This window comes from Cyprinus carpio, chromosome B3 (assembly GCF_018340385.1).
Source record: "Cyprinus carpio isolate SPL01 chromosome B3, ASM1834038v1, whole genome shotgun sequence".
In the NCBI taxonomy this organism is placed as follows: Eukaryota; Metazoa; Chordata; class Actinopteri; order Cypriniformes; family Cyprinidae; genus Cyprinus; species Cyprinus carpio.
This window is the reverse complement of record NC_056599.1, coordinates 7,799,050-7,817,986: the sequence shown is the minus strand read 5'-3', so window position 1 is coordinate 7,817,986 and position 18,937 is coordinate 7,799,050. Positions and strand designations below refer to the sequence as shown.

Below are 18,937 nucleotides of genomic sequence, written 5' to 3'. Positions count from 1 at the left end.
TTCTTTCTCTCTCTGTCTTTTCTTCCTTCCACACACACTTCCTCCTTCTTATTCTTCTGGTTTCTGGACTGTATTTGTTTCTCCCTTGTGTTCAAAGCAGTTTCTCAGTGCTTTTGCTGATGTTTTGACCACCTCTTCTTCATCATTCTTCTGTTCTTGTGGATCTCGAGAGTGTCTGTCTACATATAATTCAGTTCTCTCAATTTTTGTCACATGAGAAATAAAATCTTTCTTTTTAGTCACAACATTTCTTGTGCCCTTTTCCTTTACAGGGTGCATGTGAATCGTATCCCGTGCTATTTGTATCTGCTCTTGTTTCGTCTCTTGAACTTTTATTTCTCTCTCTTTTTTCATCTTTCCTTTTCTGCACTTTATTGGAGCTCTTAAATAAATGTCAATGTCGTAATGCTGGCCATCATTCTGTTTGATGATTTCATCAATCCTCTCTAGAAGTTTTGTGATGTGGGTTGGAGTAATGTCATTTTTACTGTTGAATGCATGATATTGTCCTCTGCAGTGACTGACTAGCTCCTGAAACCTTCTACTATCCATAAGGAGCTTCCATTGTCTATTTGGAATTTTTTCTCTACCAACAAACAGCACCATTGTGAACTTCAAAGCCTGAGCTCCAAAGTTCTCCTGAACTTGCTCCACGAGGTTCCTCTGCTCCTCTCTGAAGGTCTTCAGGTTGATGACGAGCAGGAACAGATGAGGACCAGGATAACAGAGGTACATACTCTTCATCATCTCATTCTTCATCTCTTCATCGGTCAGTTGAGTGTTGAAGAATCCTGGTGTGTCGATGATGGAGATGTTTCTGTCTTCTACTCTTCCTGTCTGTTTCTCACTCTCTCTGGTTCTGCTCTCTTTAAATGCCTCTCGACCCAGTATTGCATTTGCTGTTGAACTCTTTCCAGCTCCAGAGACTCCCAGCAGCACAATCCTCAGCTCCTGTGAATCACCTGCAGGCAAACAGATCATGTCATTACCTGGAGCTCTAGATGCTTTTTATTCCCAGGTATTCTCTTTGTAATTTAACCAGGGACATGTATTCACTCATGTGCTGTGTCAGTGTTCACACAGAAGGGACGGCTAAACTAAAACTAATTAACTAATCTAAATATATAAACTTAACTGTCTTGATAAAAAGCAAAAACTGACAAGGTAATTAACTATGCAACCAAAGAACTAGTTTAACTATCCAACCAACTAACTAGCTAAATAGTTAACTAGCCAGCTATTTAACTAACTAAAATTGCTTGTTAACTAAATAAGTAACAACTAACTAACAAGTAATTTGTTTAGGTGAAACAATTATGTCTCAAGTAGACGAAAAGGTAGAAATACACATACAAATGTGTGAAAAACAAGTTAGTCCAACCAACTAAATAGTTAACTATCCAACCAACTGACTAGGCAGCTAGTTAACTAGCTAGCTAAACTGAAACTAGCAAATTAACTTGTTAACTAGCTAAAACTAATTAGCTACTAACTATCCAAACAACTACCAACTAGTTGACTAGCCAACTGCTAGCTAGCTGTATTAACTGTATCACTACTTGAAGCATTTCGGTAACGCTTTAGATTACAGCCTGCAATGTACCGCGTAATTAAACAGAATTCACAGCGTACCTATTTGTAGAGTACCTCCACACTCGTAGGTGTAAGGGAACAATATGCAACGTTTGGGGAATAAGGGGGAAATAACCTGCTAAAGTATTTTATAACTAAAGGGCACCTTTTCTGAAATTACATGGTATGTATGACACACAGATCGGAATTTTCAGTGTAAGCATAACTTACAGCTGTAACTTACATAGTTTTCCACTGTATTGCACCTCGACGGTACAATGCTGCTGACGGACTCGCTGCTGAGATGACCAAATGCAATGCTCTTTCATCAGGTGAATTTTCATATGGAAATTTCTAAACTAAATCATACCAGAAACTCGTTACATCATTTCCCCATACTTTATAATCTCCATGATCCCACATAAAGAAACACTAGTAAATACTATAGCATATATTCTTAAGTAAACTGTGGTAACATTTTATAAAGACTGGTGGTTTTAAACTTTACTATAATTAATAAATTATAGCCTACTGTAGTATACTACAGTTTACTATTTGTATCAGTCATGTAATATATATCTCGTAATAATACAATAAGTACCCAGTACATGGTGTAAAAATATACTGCATCATATACTTATATTCCGATGTGTTATTACAATAATAGGCAACTTACTAAATATATCATAATATTGTTGCACATTGTTTCCGTTTACCTACACGTACGTACAGCTGTAAGTTATGCTTACACTGAAAAGCATGGAAATCCGATAAAGATCTGTGTGTCATACATACCATGTAATTTCAGAAAAAGTGCCCTTTAGTTATAGAATGACATTCTAAAATACTTACAGTACTATATGATTTATGGTTCCTAATAAATTCTGTTTAATTAGAGATACAATTCATACATTAAACTAAATAATCAAAACCAACAACAACAATCCAAAAAGTAAAAATTATAAATAAAATTTTTAATTGTTCACCATCTTCAAGCTGCCACATAAAGAGGAGCAGCCAACATTTACATCCCTGTAAACACCAATATAATACACAGACACATCAATAGTGTCAGTTCTAAATAGATTATATAATGGATTGTTATTTTTAACTTTTCAGGTTAGTGGCGTGTGAGTACACATAGTGTGCATGGCGGTAAAACAACATTTGACCAGCTGGGTCACATTCCTTTTGTTTAAGCATGGCCATTCAACTTGACACAGAATACAGAGGACATAACCTCACTATTATAACATCACACTGTATGTTAAACATGATACTCTGGACTTGTATACTATATTTTAGAAAAGGTATTAAGAGACATTCACATTCTAAATGTACTCAATGAAGGTTGTAACATGGCCACTCAGTACTACTGAAGATTAGCTTCACTATTTACATTCTGATTTGCTTAGTGCTGTCAACTACCAGAAACTGAAAGCACAGTATAAAATTCATTTCATCAGTATGGTATCTATCTGTATTCTGTGAGTATCAAATCAGGTTATTTCATTTAGACTGACCTTTATATGCTGATGCCATTATGTATCTTGCCGTTTGTTTTTGTCATTCAAAGTCTCTCCGTATTTGTCCGTGTGAACCTGGAACAAGAAATGTGTCTACACTTCCTCAAATGCCAGCGTCACCCATTGTGACACCTGAAAGAATAACTTGCAGAACTGCTGTATGTTTGTTTGTCCGTGACCTACCTATGTTTGCTTAGACTTCTTAGATTTACTTTCTGATTTCTGCTTAGTGCAGTCAACTACCGTAAGCAGAAAGCACAGTACATAATTCATTTCTCCGAATGATATTAAACTAGCTGTAACCTGTGAGTATTATATTAGACTGACCTTTATATGCTGGTGCCATTATGTCGCAGTTTCTGTTTGTCGTTCACAGTCCCGCCATCTTTGTCTGTGTGAAACTAACACAAGAAGTGTGTCTACACTGACTCCAAACATAATCCAAACAATTTCTGACAGCCCAGTGGCTGCATTCTGACACCTGAAAGTAAAGAAAACTGTGTTTTGTTTTGTTTTTTTGTCTGTGGCTTACCAATGTTTGCTTGGACCTTTGGTCTAGTTGTCTGTCAGTGCTTTGTCAGATTAGTCTGTTTCAAAGGTCATGTATCAGACCAAAGGTAGAATAATTCTGTATCTCCCAAAAACAGACAGAAATACATATACAAATGAGGAGAAAAACAAATGAAACATATAAAAAAAAAAAAAATCATTGGAATTCAAAGTTGCATTGAATTCAGTTGCATCTTGAAATAATATAACATAAATCTTCAAAGATAAGATGTATTTTCTCTTCTTTAACCCTTTCACAAGTAAGTTTAAAATATTCTAGCTGACCTATTTCAAATAGATGAGCAGTCAACCCCAATACAATACTCCAAAACATCAATACTGTGAATAGATTTAATAATGGATGCTTATTTGTAGTTTTTCAGGTCAGTTAACTTTGTGAGAACAGATGTATGAGCACATACTGTAACAAAACTGTACACACACTGAACAAACTGTAACAAAATATATCCTGTTTTCTTTCTCTCTTTTATATTCTTTTTTTAGTTTCTCGATGGTACACTAGTTTTTTGTAAATCGTCTGAGGTCTGTTAGGCTGTAGATCCACACTTCTCATCATGTTGTCAGGGCTGATAATGCTCTCAGTGCGGATGATCTGAATGTGGTTGTCAGTCATGAATTCAGCCAAATGTTTTCTGTTTACATTTTTCATGTATTGAAAAGAAACAGCGTGGCATAGAAGCAAGCCATTCACCTCATAAGAAGTCAGTGTAGCATTAGAATGATTATGAAACTGATAATTCAAGGAAAAACAGTTGCTTTAACTGAAACTTGATTTCTTGCTCCTTCTTCCCATTAAAGCTTTACTGGTAACAGATTTCAGTGCTGCATTTCCAGCAGCAGCCCAGTCCTCAGATCCTGAGAATCACCTGTGAAACAGATCATGTCATTAGCTGGAGCTCTAAATGCTTTTGTGTTTTAAACATGCCTTCTTTTCATACCCAGGAATTTTTGCTATTTCATTTTAAATTAAATCATTTAGTAAAAATCATTTAGTTCAGTTAGAAAATGTGCGTTACAATTCTAAACTGAACGACTGCTCTGTACAAACTCATTGTAATGTTAGTTGCTTGCGTCCAACTCTGCAAAATACTAGATCATAAACTTTAGAGATAAGAAGTATTTTTCTTTTCAATCAATATTTGAAATTGTAATTTGTAACTGTAAATGTATTTCTTACAGCTCTGATTGTGTGTGTGGTTTGTGTGTGTGTGTGTGTGTGTGTGTTCGTGTCTGTGTGTGTGCAAATCAGTCATCGTTTAGAGAGAAAGTGGACTAAATACAGTTTTATTTTCATCGCGAGCCACCTAAACAAGCACAACAACACTGTAAGATAAAATTTCAGCAACAGATTCTAGTTTTTTTGGGGGTTACAAGTGAATAGTGATAAATTGGCATCTAAATATTTAAGATTGATAATCAGAATAATTTTGAGCTGCATGTGAATGTGATTGAAAAAGGTCACGTATACAACTTTTACAGTTAGTTCCTACAATGATAATAGTTTTGAATTTGCTGGATAGTCTCTATGACTCCATACTGCCACCTACTGCTTTGGTGTGAACAGAAAAACATATTTGTGTCTATGAGTTGCTATGTGGCTTTCTAATGAATATACAGTATACTGTATGTATCTGTAGTGTGCATGTTTGCATGACTGTCTCTGTGTGTGTGGGTGTTTGCATAAGTGCGTGCTGTATTTATGCTGTGTGTGTTCATGTGTGTGTGTGTGTGTGTGTGGACATAATTATGAGATGATATTTTCTGGCACTCAGATGCTGATTTACTCCCACATGTGAGAACAAAGAGAGTGTTTCTACAAACAAAGATGAGAGTCCAACAACAGCACAGCACTCACACAGACGGTCCTCAGACACTGTAAGTACTGAAGAAACTTCATCTTGCAAAATCCTTTCTTTGAATTATACCTCTGAAGTGTTTATATATATATATATATATATATATATATATATATGTATCTATTAATATTTTTTAAAATAAAATAAATTAACAATTTATAATTAAATCAGTATCTATTAATATTTTTTAATATAACATGAATTAACAATGTTTTATTTTATTAACTGACATTAACAAATGTGACATCAACATTGAAATAAATGTATTATTGATAGTTAATGCATTAACTAGTGTTAACTAATGGAACTTTAGGTGTTACTGAGCAGTAGTAGTTTAATTAAGCAGTTTCTTATTTAACCGTCATAGTGAAATTCATACTTTTAAAATTCTGTAATAAAGTTAGTGGCTATGATGTTTGTAATTAATAGAAATAATCACCCTAGTTAATAATAATTATGCAAAAATAATTTTGATTCTATTCATTAAAAAAGTTTCTAATTATTAAATTCAAATATTTATAACAGTAGTGATGTTGGACAATTTTATTGTTATTATGAAAATAATTAACTAAATTGATGAAAACTTAACAGTAAGGCAATAAACTAAGAATTTATTGTTTATTCATTTCTTTGTAGATCACTGTATAAATGTGCATTATATAAATAAATAAAATAAATATTTCAAATATTAAATATATATATATATATATATATATATATATTATTTTTATCACATTAATTAATTAACATAAAAACTCAATTCCAAACCTAACAGAGGATGTAAAATAAAAATAAAAATAAAAATCAATCAATCGATCAATCAATCAATCATTCCTGTGCTGAAAACTGCAACTGTTTTCCATACCTAATCTGGATGCAAAAAAAAAAAAAAAAATCTATCAGTCAATCATTCCTGTGCTGAAAACTGCATTGTCTTCTCCAGAGTGAATAAACATCGGTTGGCGATCAGTCATGGCAAACACGGGTCTTCAGGTGATGGGTCTGGTCCTGGGCGTGGCAGGCTGGGCGTTCGGGATCCTGGTCTGCGTCGCCCCCTGGTGGCGTGTGTCAGCGTTCGTGGGGGATGAGCTGGTGGTGTCTCAGGTGCTGTGGGAGGGGCTGTGGATGACGTGTCTGTCACAGTTGGGCCGCCTGCAGTGTAAAGTCTATGACTCCGGCCTCGCCCTCTCAGGCTCCGCCCAGATGTGCCGCACCCTGTGCGTGCTGTCGCTGCTCCTGTGTCTGCTGGCACTCATGCTCAGCGTGACCGGGCTCAAGTGCACGCGCTGCCTGGGTGACGCGCACGAGACCAAAGCTCGGCTGGTACTGGTCGGTGCAGCACTGTTCCTCGCGGCTGCGTTTTTCTTCCTTTTGCCGGTGTGTTGGACCGCGTATGTCGTGATACGCGATTTCTACGACCCAAATATCGCCGCGCCACTTAAACGTGAACTCGGACCGGCGCTCTACCTGGGATGGGGCGTGACCGTGCTGCTGCTGGTGGGCGGGGCTTTGCTGTATTTAGGCTCCGCCTCCCCTGGAGTTCCAGCCGTGCCTGTTTTCGGAAAAGGCGCCAAAGGAAACCCTCCGTCCACAGCAGAGAGCAAACCGGAGAAGGTCTTTGTGTAAGAGAGCGTAAAAGACATCAGCCTGAAAAAAAAACGTGTCCAAGTGCTCTCCTTTAATCTGCAGAAATGCAGGAATATTATCATTTACTCACTGTCATGTGCAAAAACTGTATGTTTTTTTTTTTTTTTTTTTTTTCTGTGGAACGCAAAAGGAGAATTTTGCATAATTATAGCTTTTTTTATTAGATTTGATTTTTAATCAGCTCTTTTTGATCCATTCTCATGGACATTTGTATTTGGTCTCCCATAGGTGGTGCATCATAGACATACAGTACAGCTCACAACACACAGAAACAGTTATAGATGATGTTATGATACTCTTATGACACTTTTAAAATTGGAACTTGACAGTTTGTCTTCATCTGGAAAAGAGCTGTCTGATGCTTTTTCATAATTTCTACTTATGTTTACAAGAACAAAATAACATTGGTTTAGAACAACATGAAGGTAAATGACATTGTTTTTTATTTATAGAAAGGCCAATTGGACTAAGAAATCTGAATCTATCATTAATTTCCAAGACTTTCTGAAGGATTTTGTATGTGCTATACGAAGGTCATTAATTAGGTTACTCTGATTTTGTTGTTGTATCACTTCCTCACATATTGTTTTTGTCTTTTTTCAATTCTCAGTATAATGAAAGATTATATCTCATGTGATTTATTTACTGATGTGTTATGGTGCATTATTTGTCTAATAAATGTAATAGAATAATGTAGGTTGACTGCATGTTGATGTGTGTTGACTGGACATGCATTGCATGCGTGCATTAACACGTTGGCAGGGATCACATGACACAATAGCAGAACACAGGACAGGGACAATAAACAGAGTGTCCACTGTCGCTCTGATGATGTCATCATGCTGGAGGACGTGTGGAATATGATCTCGTGTCCCACAGAACTCCTTCAGAAGCCCTGCATGAAAACAGACCGTAAGAGGAGGAGGAATTCATCAACATCGGTACTTCAGAGACATTAGTGACCCCTACAGGCATGTTACCCCTGGTGCTTTAAGGGGGGAAATTACTAAGAAGTGACTAGATGATTCAGCCACAGTAGCTGTATTACTGCAACAGTCCACAAGAAGACAGTCAAACCCAAGCCTCCAGGATCCCACCCTCTCAAAAATAAAGGTTCTTTATTGTTGTTGATGGTTCCATGAGGTTCCAACAGGTTCTTTATATTATGAAAAAATCGTTTTTTTGAAAGTACTGTTAACTGAAAGGTTCTTTGATGAACAAAAATGATTCTTCTACGGCATCGAAAAAAAAAAAAAAAAAAAGATTTCTCAATCTCTGTTTCTTACGATAACTACAACACTATCACAAAAAGAAAGTCCCATCAGTTAAATATTAAAAGATAATTATTAATTATTGACTAGTTTATGGATGTATCACTTTGAAGTTGTTTTGAGGATGGTTTCAACACCTTAAAAGCAAAAAAATAGATATAGGGCCATATAGATAATATTAATGGATATACCTACTTTTTATTGTCGTTATTGTTATTTATATTTATGTTTTTTATATATATATAGATTATTTAGATATGATATATGTTTATTATACATCATAAATGGACATTATAAAGAGATACTCATTCAGTCAGTTGGATAAGAATATAAGCAGGCTACACGTCTCAAGAACAAACGTTTATAGTCTATCTAAACATTTTACCCAACAGCTCAAATGTGTCGCTTCTGGAGTTGCGCAAGAATGAGGAAGTGTTTGGTCTTAAAGTGGCAGTGCAGTAATTCCGCGCTCTCTGTCTAGTATCACTGCAGCTACTGTCTCTTTAAGAGTCCAGAGCTCCTTCTCAATGAACGCCGAGCATTTAGATGCTCGATTTTCTCTTTTTGTGTTCATTGTGATGTGTGTGTGTGTGTGTCAATAGGAGGTGGATCCGACGCACCGGGAGGCCGTTCCAGATTCCGCGCGAGCAATTGGCTGCTCGTGAACTTTGTTTGTCCGCGCGCCCCGGTCGCGCACGCCACGCACTTAGGATGTCTCGCGCTCTTCGGAATCACCGGTAGATTAGCGAGATCCTCCACACGCGCAGTGCGCAACGTGCAGGTCAGGATAGAGCGCGTCGCGTGCAACCAGACAGACAGCGAGAGAAATTAAAGGTAACCGGAGAGATGACGGAGAAACGGATGTCGCGCTGGTATTTCGGTGGGATCGCGTCGTGCGGAGCCGCCTGCTGCACGCACCCGCTGGACCTGGTCAAGGTGAGACGCGCGCGCTCTCGGTGGCTGATGTTTGAGTGGATTGCTGGTGACCGATCAGCGGCCTCATCTTCATCCTCAGCCTCCAGAGCACAGCACATGACTTGTGTTTGGGTTTGAGTAAGCAGAAAGAAGGAAAAGTTCCTCATTTGGACAATTCATACACATGTTACAGGCTGCTCTTTTATTGCAGTATTGCTCTCATGATTAGTGAGAGAGCAATATATCGGCCAGACCGATGATTCCGATAATATTCGCCCAATTTAACACTATTAAACTAACAATGCTTGTAATTTCTCAATTTCAAAACCTCCTGACAGTCCTGTCAAATTGTAATGAATATTTTATGCTAAAAATAAATAATCCTTAAAATACAACTCCACAATATCAACACAATAATCCTTAAAATGCATGGCTGTTCCAAAATCTACCGACAGCCATGTCAAAATGTGATGAATATTTTGTCAGATTTCTTGAATTTGACAATTTTGATAACATCAACCTAATATTACTGCACAGAATAGCTCGTGAAATTGTAGGCTACTGAATATTTTTGGCCATTCTGCATAATATTACTTTAAATAAGTTGGTCTGTTCCAAATTATGGTGAATATTTTAACGTGATAAATCAGATAAGTAGTTTGTCCTTTCAAAAGTGCACTAACAGCCTTGTTAAATTATAATGAATATTATACATCCAGGAGAATAAAATTATACCATTTTATTATCTGCATACAAATCCTTGAAAGAAGTGTGTTCCATTGACAAGCCTATAATTGAATACTAGTTTGTGATCTGGTTTGGGACAGAGTTTCACAGCCTCATGTGATGTCCTAAATAACTAAACCAATTGAATGAGTGTGTAATCACATTCTAACAGGACAGAGGTCACTTTCTAAAGTCCTGAAAATACACTGAGGGACTCTACAAACCAGAACTTTGTTCTAGTTCACAGAAACAAATACAGTCATTTGGTCTTATAATAGAGCTGGTTGGGTTATAGTTAAGTGTTATATGCATCCTCTAAATGAAAGGTTGTAAATGTCCTGCATGTGGTTGTTTATATTAAAGGCCAGTGGTATTTTAGGATCAGCTGGTTCTGTGCTGCTCTGTGGGAGAGGAAATCAGTTCACTATCATCAAAGTATGTGTGTATGTGAGAGAGAGCTGGCAGTCCGTTCATGCTTTAGTCCAGATTCCTCATGAGTTACACACGTGTGCGATCAGCACATGTCTGCCATCTGTGTGTGTGTGTGTGTCCAGTTGAGTCCGGTTTGGTGGACTTTGACTACCTTTGACTTGTGTTTTGTGTCTCTGTTTGTCCTTCAGTGCTCTTCTGCTCTTAAGAGTGTAGTTGTACTTAGTTTTTCTCCCAAAAGTTTCAGAAAGACGAGTATCAGGTGGGCTGAACGCTCTAGCAGTGAATGAGACACGAATGAATGAATTAAAAGAATGAGCTACTAAACAATCAGTGCTCTGATCGCTGAGACGCTTGTCCCCTTTGCTTCTCTGTGCTCTCATGTTTATCTGTGATAACAGGCCAAATTATCTCCGCTTCGTCTGCTCGCCACTAAAACCAAAACAAAAAAACAGAGATAAGCGGCATAAAACCACACACACACACACACACAGAGACACACACTGACTGAAGCCAAAAACACTTCTGAAGTGCTGCTTGACATGAAGGTGACCCGGCTGGCCTCCAGAGATCTGTGTGTTTAATGAGAGACCGCGAGAGCCGCGTGAGTCCAGACAGAGTTACACACGCAGCGCTGCATTATTAAATATTTACACTCTTTGAACAGAAAGACATGTGAAGTTATTGTTGGCCTAAATTGTTGGCGTGCTGGTGATAAGATCGTTGGCCTCTGTGCAGACATCCCACAGAGCAGCAGAGTGTGTGTGTGTGTGTGTTGTGTCAACGTTAAGCTTTTGTTACAAACTGTTGCATGTTGCAACATGTATTTAATGCTCAAGTGAACATAGTATAATCAAATTTTACACACACTTACTCATCAAGGCTGCATGAGTTGATCAACATTGACATTGAAGACATTTATAATGTTACAAAAGGTTTTCCATTTCAAATAAATGCTGTTCTTTTGAACTTTCTATTCATCTGTGAATCCTGAAAAATAAAATGCATCCCGGTTTCCACAGAAATATTGTGCAGCACAACTGTTTTCAACATTGATAATAATAGGAAATGTTTCTTGAGCAGCAAATCAGCCTATTAGAATGATTTCTGACGGATCATGTTACACTAAAGACTAGAGCAATGATGCTGAAAATTCAGCTTTGATCACAAAAATAAATTACATTTGAACATATAATCACATAGAAAACAATTGTTAAATTGTAGTAATATTTCATAATATTTACTGCTTTTACTGTATTTTTTGATCAAATAAATGCAGCCTTGGTGAGCAGAAGAGACTCTTAAACATTATAAAATCTCACCTTTGAATAGTTGTTGTAGATGTTCTCTCATTGCTGGTATGATGATGTTATAATAATAGAATTGATGATGATGTTGTTGAACAGGTGCACCTGCAGACACAGCAGGAGGTGAAGATGAGGATGGTTGGCATGGCGATGCACGTGGTGAAGAACGACGGTGTGCTGGCGCTTTACAACGGCCTCAGCGCTTCGCTCTGCAGACAGGTCAGATCCTGATCTCAGATCAGTTTAGTGTGTCTGGGAATCCTGCGAGTAATGAGCTGTGATTTACACAGCAGCGGCTCTGGAAAGATCTTCTGTTCCACAACGACAACCAAACAACATTTATGAAATAAGCCACTTTCCCACTTATAGACTTTGTCTTGAATTAATGCTGGTTTTCGCTTCGAGAGAGAGGTCATGTGATCAGGATCTGCCGCTGTGTCATGCATGCTTTGAGCATGAGAGTCGTGAAGAAGCGGACACAAACGGATCCACATTGTTTAATTGGTGAAAATGCATTGTCACACTTTAACTCACAATGCTAAGGAAACAAAAGCTGCCAAACTGCATAGATGACACATTGAAACTGATCTGCAGAACTGACTAAATGAACACATTCACCATGACAATGCAGAAAATGTTTCCACTATTGTAGACTTAATTTGTTCGAATAAACAGCTTTCAGTATTTTACAAAATGAGACAAAAATAGGTGGACATATTCTCCAAAGAAATAATATTAATCGAGTGTATCTCAAATGCAGCTGGTTAAAAGTTATTCTAGAAAATGAATGGCATTTGATTTTGTGTAACAGCATGAAAGACAGAAGCTGTGATGCATTTAATAGAAACAAACCTTACTTCAGCAATTTTACAGCAGTTTTCTTTTTTGAAAGTGGACATTGTGAGGCAAAGTGTTGCATTGCACATGGTTTTTTTTAATTTTTTTTAACTGTCAGTTAATATACAGCCCTGAATATATCAGAAACACACGAAACAGCCGATCTTCGGTTAAAGTCCGTCTCTCGTGGTTAAGTGTGAGATTAAGATTGTTAGTGTGTACTGGCTAAACATTGTTTAGGGTCAGATGTGAACACCAAAGATGATGAAATAGGCATATAATGCTAATGAATCTCTCTGTGTCTCTGCAGATGTCGTATTCTCTCACCAGGTTTGCCATCTATGAGACGGTCAGAGACATGATGGGCAGCGGCGGTCAGGGACCAATGCCTTTCTATCAGAAAGTCCTGCTGGGCGCGTTTGGAGGTAAAAACACACAGCGTTACAGACCAGGATATCGCCAGTAGCCTTATGACAACATGCGTCATGTGACCGTGTCATAGTTAGATTTACAGCATAATAACGGCCTATGAAACTTATTTAGACAACCTGCATTAACTGTAGTGTTGGACATTTTACATATGATTTTTTTATTTATTTATTATTTTTTTTCTTTTTTTATTTTTTTTACAATTTTTATTTTATTTTAGTTAAACTTTAAATAATTTTGTTGTGTGCTCTCTCTTTATTCATATGAATGGAGTAGGGATGCACAATATTATCGGACCAATATCGGAATCGGCCGATAATGGCTTTAAATGTAAATATCGGCATCGGCCTGATATGAAAATTATGGTGATATGTCTTTCCGATAAGAGGAATACATTAACTCACATGTGCTCAAGGTGTGCTAGCGATTAGCTCACGTCAGCAGTGTGGCTCATTCTTGAAGCGGTTTTGCCTGAATGATGATTAGATTCACTGTTTTGAATCTCGACATTTAAACTGAGAATGTGTTAGGTTCTTGTTAGAAACAAAACAAAATTTAAAATAATTTGCTTATAATTTCTGCACAGGAGACACTTGGTGGTGTTTACAAACAGAATGAAATATATCGGCCAAAATGTGTTGGAATATATTTGCATATCGGATATCGGCAAAAATCCAATATTGTGCATCCCTAGAATAGAGACTTTTTTTCTGACATGGAATAAAAAATAAAAAAAAAAGTTCACTTTTTTCAGAAATTGCAAGAAATAACCTTCAATTCTGAGGAAAAAAAAAATCTGAATTCTGAGATATAAACTTGCAATTCCAAGAAATATTATTAGATACAAAGGTGTGATTACCTTTTCATTTTTAATTACATATATTTTTTATTACAAAAACAGAATTGCAAGATGTAAACTCAGAATTGTTAGTTAATGTTATATGCAATTCTCAGTTTATATATTTCAGTTATCAATTTTTTCTCAGAATTGCGCGTTTATATGTAAACAGAGTTTTTTTTTCTCAAAACTCATATTTTTAAGAACTGCAAGAAAAAAAAACATGAATTGTGATAAAAAGTCACAATTCATTTATTTCTTTGTGAAGCTGTCTATATAAGTTTTATTTATTTATTTTTTTTTAAATAATTACTTTTTTTTTTTTCTTTTTTATCAGTTTTAGTTGTTTTACCTATTTTATTTTAATTAATGATTTAAAGTTGAATGCATAAATTGATAAAAACCTTTTGCGCTGTACTCCACAGGCTTCACCGGCGGTTTCATCGGGACTCCGGCAGATATGGTGAACGTTCGGTGTGTATCGCGGGGTTTGTGTTACTGCCGTGTTTGTTTTTCTGTCTCATCTGTCCGAGTGTGAGCGTTTCGTGTTGTTGATCTCCACAGGATGCAGAATGACATGAAGCTTCCTGCAGATCAGAGGAGAAAGTGAGTGAGTCTAGATCTAAAATCCCTCCGGACGCTCCTAACCTGATTAATCTGAATCATAACTGTGTCTCTCGCAGCTATAAACACGCGCTGGACGGACTCTTCAGGGTCTGGCGGGAAGGTGAAGACATTTCGGGATCTCTCACAGTCATTCTCTTCTGCAGATGTTTGCATGTGTCTCTCTGAACATGTGTTTCTCTCAGAGGGAACCAGGAAGCTGTTCTCAGGAGCCACTATGGCGTCCAGCAGAGGAGCCCTGGTCACTGTCGGACAGGTGAGGGGCAGGATTGTTGATTTAGTTTGCAATTTATTAAATATTATGGCTAATCAAATTATCAGATTGTTTTTTTTTTAATGATCTATGAGCTTACACCAGAGTAAGCGCATAAAATGTGTAAAAACTCCAGATGTTCTGTCAGGAGCTGGGTTGATTCCCACACACACTGATAAATAAACCCCTGAAGGCATCTGTCAGAAGGTGTTTATGATTATGAGATGATCCTGAGCGTGTCTCTTTGTGTCAGCTGGCATGTTATGATCAGGCCAAGCAGCTGGTGTTGGGCACAGGACTCATGGGAGATAATATACTCACACACTTCCTGTCCAGCTTCATCGCTGTGAGTACCGAAGCCTCTGATTGGCCGATCACAGAAAATTCTTCTTACCTTCTTAGACAACTAGTTTTTATTGATTAGTAAAATACCTTTCTTTATATGTAATTATTTGTTGGCAATTACTTAATATTTACTTAAGTGTAGCTGTTTTGCATTTTAATTATTTATTTATATATATATATATATATATATATATATCTATATATATATATATATATATATATATATATATATATATATATATAAAATACATTTTCTATATATTATAAAACATATGTTTTATATAATTATTTACAAAATATTTTATAATTTTTATATATATTACATTTTATGCCAACACATTTTATTTTATATAACATCTGTAAAAAAAAAAAAAAAAAATCATGTAACTGTGTATATATATATATATATATATATATATATTTTATATTTTATATAATTATATTTATTTATTTTATAGTTTTACATTTTTTTTATTTATATTTACATTTGTCATCAATAAATATATAACATATGTACATATAGTAAATGTTTTATATATATATATATATATATATATATATATATATATATATATATATATATATATATTATATATAATATATATATATATATGTAATATGTATGGATATTTTAATTTCATTATTCATGTTTTAAAAAAATATATAATTTATTTAAATATCAATTTTTATGTCGTGACTTTCTCTCTTTAGGGAGGTTGTGCGACATTCCTCTGCCAGCCGCTGGATGTAATAAAGACAAGATTAATGAACTCTAAAGGAGAATACAGAGTGAGTTTCCTCTCTCTCTCTCTCTCTCTCTCTCTCTCTCTCTCTCCGATCATTGTCTCATTTTTATTGCTCATTTGTCTAATTCATGTTTGTATATTAGGGTGTGATCCACTGCCTGACTGAAACTGCCAGACTGGGACCACTAGCCTTCTACAAGGTACCAGATTTGCTTTATTTTACTTTTTTTAATAAAATGTTCTTTTTCATTACTGATGATTTTGGCAATGTTTCTGACGTCCAATCACACGACAGGGTTTAGTTCCGGCCGGGATCCGCTTGATCCCTCACACGATCCTGACGTTCGTCTTCCTGGAGCAGCTGAAGAAATACTTCGGCATCCGGGTGGTCAGCTGAACTTTGACCTCTTGACCTTGTCCCTTTGGCCTCCTCTCCAAGCTGCACTCGCTTCCACAATATTATTTCTGGAAAATCTCACACTACACACAATGCTGCATACATCATAACGAAAGATGACTGATCACTATCCGAGGGCCAAACCCGTCCGGAGAGGAACGACTGTACGCTCATCTCTTCAGGGTGAGCTGTAGATTATAGATGTTGTCTATCAGGATAGATGTGTTTTCTAGTTCATGAATTAATGATTCTGATTATTAAGCTGTTCTTAAATCCTTCTTTTGCAACATGACGAGATGTTTTAAAGGAATAGTTCACTCGTTTACTCACCTGCACGTTGTTCTAAACCTGGACAGTGTTCTCTATGCTGAACATGTGTTTTTGTTTTCCTCTGAATACTGTTCGATTAAACTGATTTGTTAGGGTGAGTAAATTCTAACAGATTGTTTTTGCTGTGTGAACTATTTCTTTAAGACACAAGATGCACACAAACAGAACGGTCCATACTGCTTTAAGGTTTTTAAATGGTTACGTTCAGTCTGCATGTATTGTGTTAAACTGTTTTAATTGTACAAATACTGTATCTTCGACTATTTTCTAGATTTGATTCACAGCACTTATGAGGGGACAGAATACAACCAAGTTTTACTTTTAAATCCAAAATGAGGAGCATCATAGAAGAAAAACAAAACATTAAACAACAGACTGATGTGGATTCAATAGTGTATTTGCAGTGTGAAAGATGAGTCAGACTTCTGTACTTGGTGCTGTACTTTCATTTTTTTTTCGTGATATTTATGTTCTTTCTGTAATATTTCTGCTGGAAACCTCATGGACCCTTGCCTCATCTGTGACTGGAATAATGCTTGATCTATTGTAATTTCTGCAAATACAACTGTAGTTGTTTTAGTGTTGAGGTAATAAGGGCATTTAGTGAATAAGTTGCACAAATGACTTCAGTAGTAATTGTTTGTGGTTGGGTCCTGAATATCTGGATTTATCCTGAACTAATCATGTAATAACACAATATTTATCACAAATTTAGTTTAACTTAATATTTTAGATTAAGTTGGTAAATTACCATATTGGTATATGCTTAAAAACTGGCTTTTTTTGATGATTTTACACTAAGAATGAAATTGAACACTGGAGGAGCCTTCTCTATCGGTGTCCAGCAGAGGGCGCGCTCGTGCAGTGAATGTGTGCGCATGCGTGAAAGCGCAGAGCAGCTTGTGTGCATCGAGGGTTTGCAGATGTGGGTACGAACAGTTTTTTATAATAGAAATGTATTTGTAATTTAGGGTTTGAAAATGGAATTTAGGGTTATTAATTGAAATTTAGGGTTTTTGAAAATCAAATGCTTGAACTGAATGGAATTGAGCTGCTCTCTGTCTCGAGAAAAATGCAAATATTAAACTAAGTGAGCTATAAAACTGGTCTAAACTGCAATTGTGTCTCATTATTTTGTCTAAAGTGAAAATTTATGGAAATAAAAGTACTAACACAAGAAGATCAGGTTATAGCATGCAATTTTTACATTAGGAGTTTCGAAGTAAACAAGAAATGTGTGCATATGTTACACCCATGCAGTGGACATTTAGGCACTTTTTGAGCAGGTTTGCACTGTTTTTCATTGAAAATAGCTGACAGTAACAGGTCTGAAGCGGCTGATCTTGACAGCATTATTGACAAGCTATTTTCCTGTTTGACACTGTAAAGCTGCTTTGACACAATCAGTAGGTCTACTGTAAAGCACTGTACAAATAGTGTGACTTGACTTGACTTGTCCCGGGCAGCAAACCGGAAGTTAATGGCATGGATCTCTTCGTTCATGTGTTAATGCTTCACAGGTTACAATCACGTGACTGGTGCGGATCGAAACCTCCAAAGTACTGCAGCACATGTCTGTCAGTGATCAGTCTGTTTCAAGCCACGGATGTTTTGATCGCCGATAACAAGAACAACAAATATATGTGAACAAACGGAACGTTTTGGGTGCTTGTGATGTACAGCGCATGCTGCAGGTTACTAAGAGTGATGTAAACTTTTAATCTAATTCATTCCCTTGTCTATACAGTATATCCCAGATTTATGATGCATATACTGTATCCAGACAAGGGAATGAACCCAAATTAGATTATTTAGGCCTAGATGTATTTTTTTTTTTCAAATATGGCCATAAACCTTAAATGATATTGAATTCTTTAAGTATGCAATGATTCAAACTAGTAAATGAATGTTTTGTGTATTAAACATGCAGATCCGTGTCTTATGAACCTTAGCAAAAAAAAAAATATATATATATATATATGTGTGTGTGTGTGTGTGTGTGTGTGTGTGTGTGTGTGTGTGTGTAAAGAAGTGGCAAGTTTTTATCTTTTAATGAACAAAATGTCTCTAATAATAGAGAGACAGAGAAATCCATTCGCGGTCCACTCACACTCAAGATGCGGCGGGGAAGCATGTCTCAGCTTCCTGAAAGTACGTAATGAGTAATTCATGCTAACATCCATGTGCCTGTCCATCCACCCATCCATAATGTCCATCTCTCTGTCTGTCTTATTTATAGTTTCAGACCTGAATATTGTGCTGTTGGGTCTGACTGGAGCAGGAAAAAGTGCATCAGGAAACACAATGCTGGGTGGAGAC

At 36.5% G+C, this 18,937-nt stretch overlaps 3 protein-coding genes across 3 annotated transcripts; 2 read left to right on the top strand and 1 right to left on the bottom strand.

Annotated features, from left to right (window-relative positions):
- Window positions 1–48: 48 nt before the first annotated feature.
- Window positions 49–3,675, bottom strand: LOC109103124 (GTPase IMAP family member 3-like). The gene is made up of 3 exons (XM_042721136.1): window positions 3,631–3,675; window positions 3,426–3,499; window positions 49–962 (listed from the first exon to the last, which is right to left on the bottom strand). Exons 2-3 carry the CDS (start codon window positions 3,442–3,444, stop codon window positions 49–51), a joined length of 933 nt encoding a protein of 310 aa, XP_042577070.1. The 5' UTR covers window positions 3,445–3,499; window positions 3,631–3,675.
- LOC122136450 (claudin-9-like) lies at window positions 643–8,410 on the top strand. The gene is made up of 3 exons (XM_042719513.1): window positions 643–729; window positions 5,441–5,543; window positions 6,468–8,410. Exon 3 carries the CDS (start codon window positions 6,497–6,499, stop codon window positions 7,148–7,150), a length of 654 nt encoding a protein of 217 aa, XP_042575447.1. The 5' UTR covers window positions 643–729; window positions 5,441–5,543; window positions 6,468–6,496; the 3' UTR covers window positions 7,151–8,410.
- Window positions 8,411–8,969: 559 nt separating this feature from the next.
- LOC109103122 (mitochondrial dicarboxylate carrier-like) lies at window positions 8,970–17,737 on the top strand. The gene is made up of 11 exons (XM_042719512.1): window positions 8,970–9,378; window positions 11,919–12,038; window positions 12,967–13,081; window positions 14,349–14,397; window positions 14,488–14,529; window positions 14,607–14,650; window positions 14,733–14,803; window positions 15,054–15,146; window positions 15,857–15,934; window positions 16,035–16,091; window positions 16,187–17,737. Exons 1-11 carry the CDS (start codon window positions 9,289–9,291, stop codon window positions 16,286–16,288), a joined length of 861 nt encoding a protein of 286 aa, XP_042575446.1. The 5' UTR covers window positions 8,970–9,288; the 3' UTR covers window positions 16,289–17,737.
- Window positions 17,738–18,937: the final 1,200 nt, after the last annotated feature.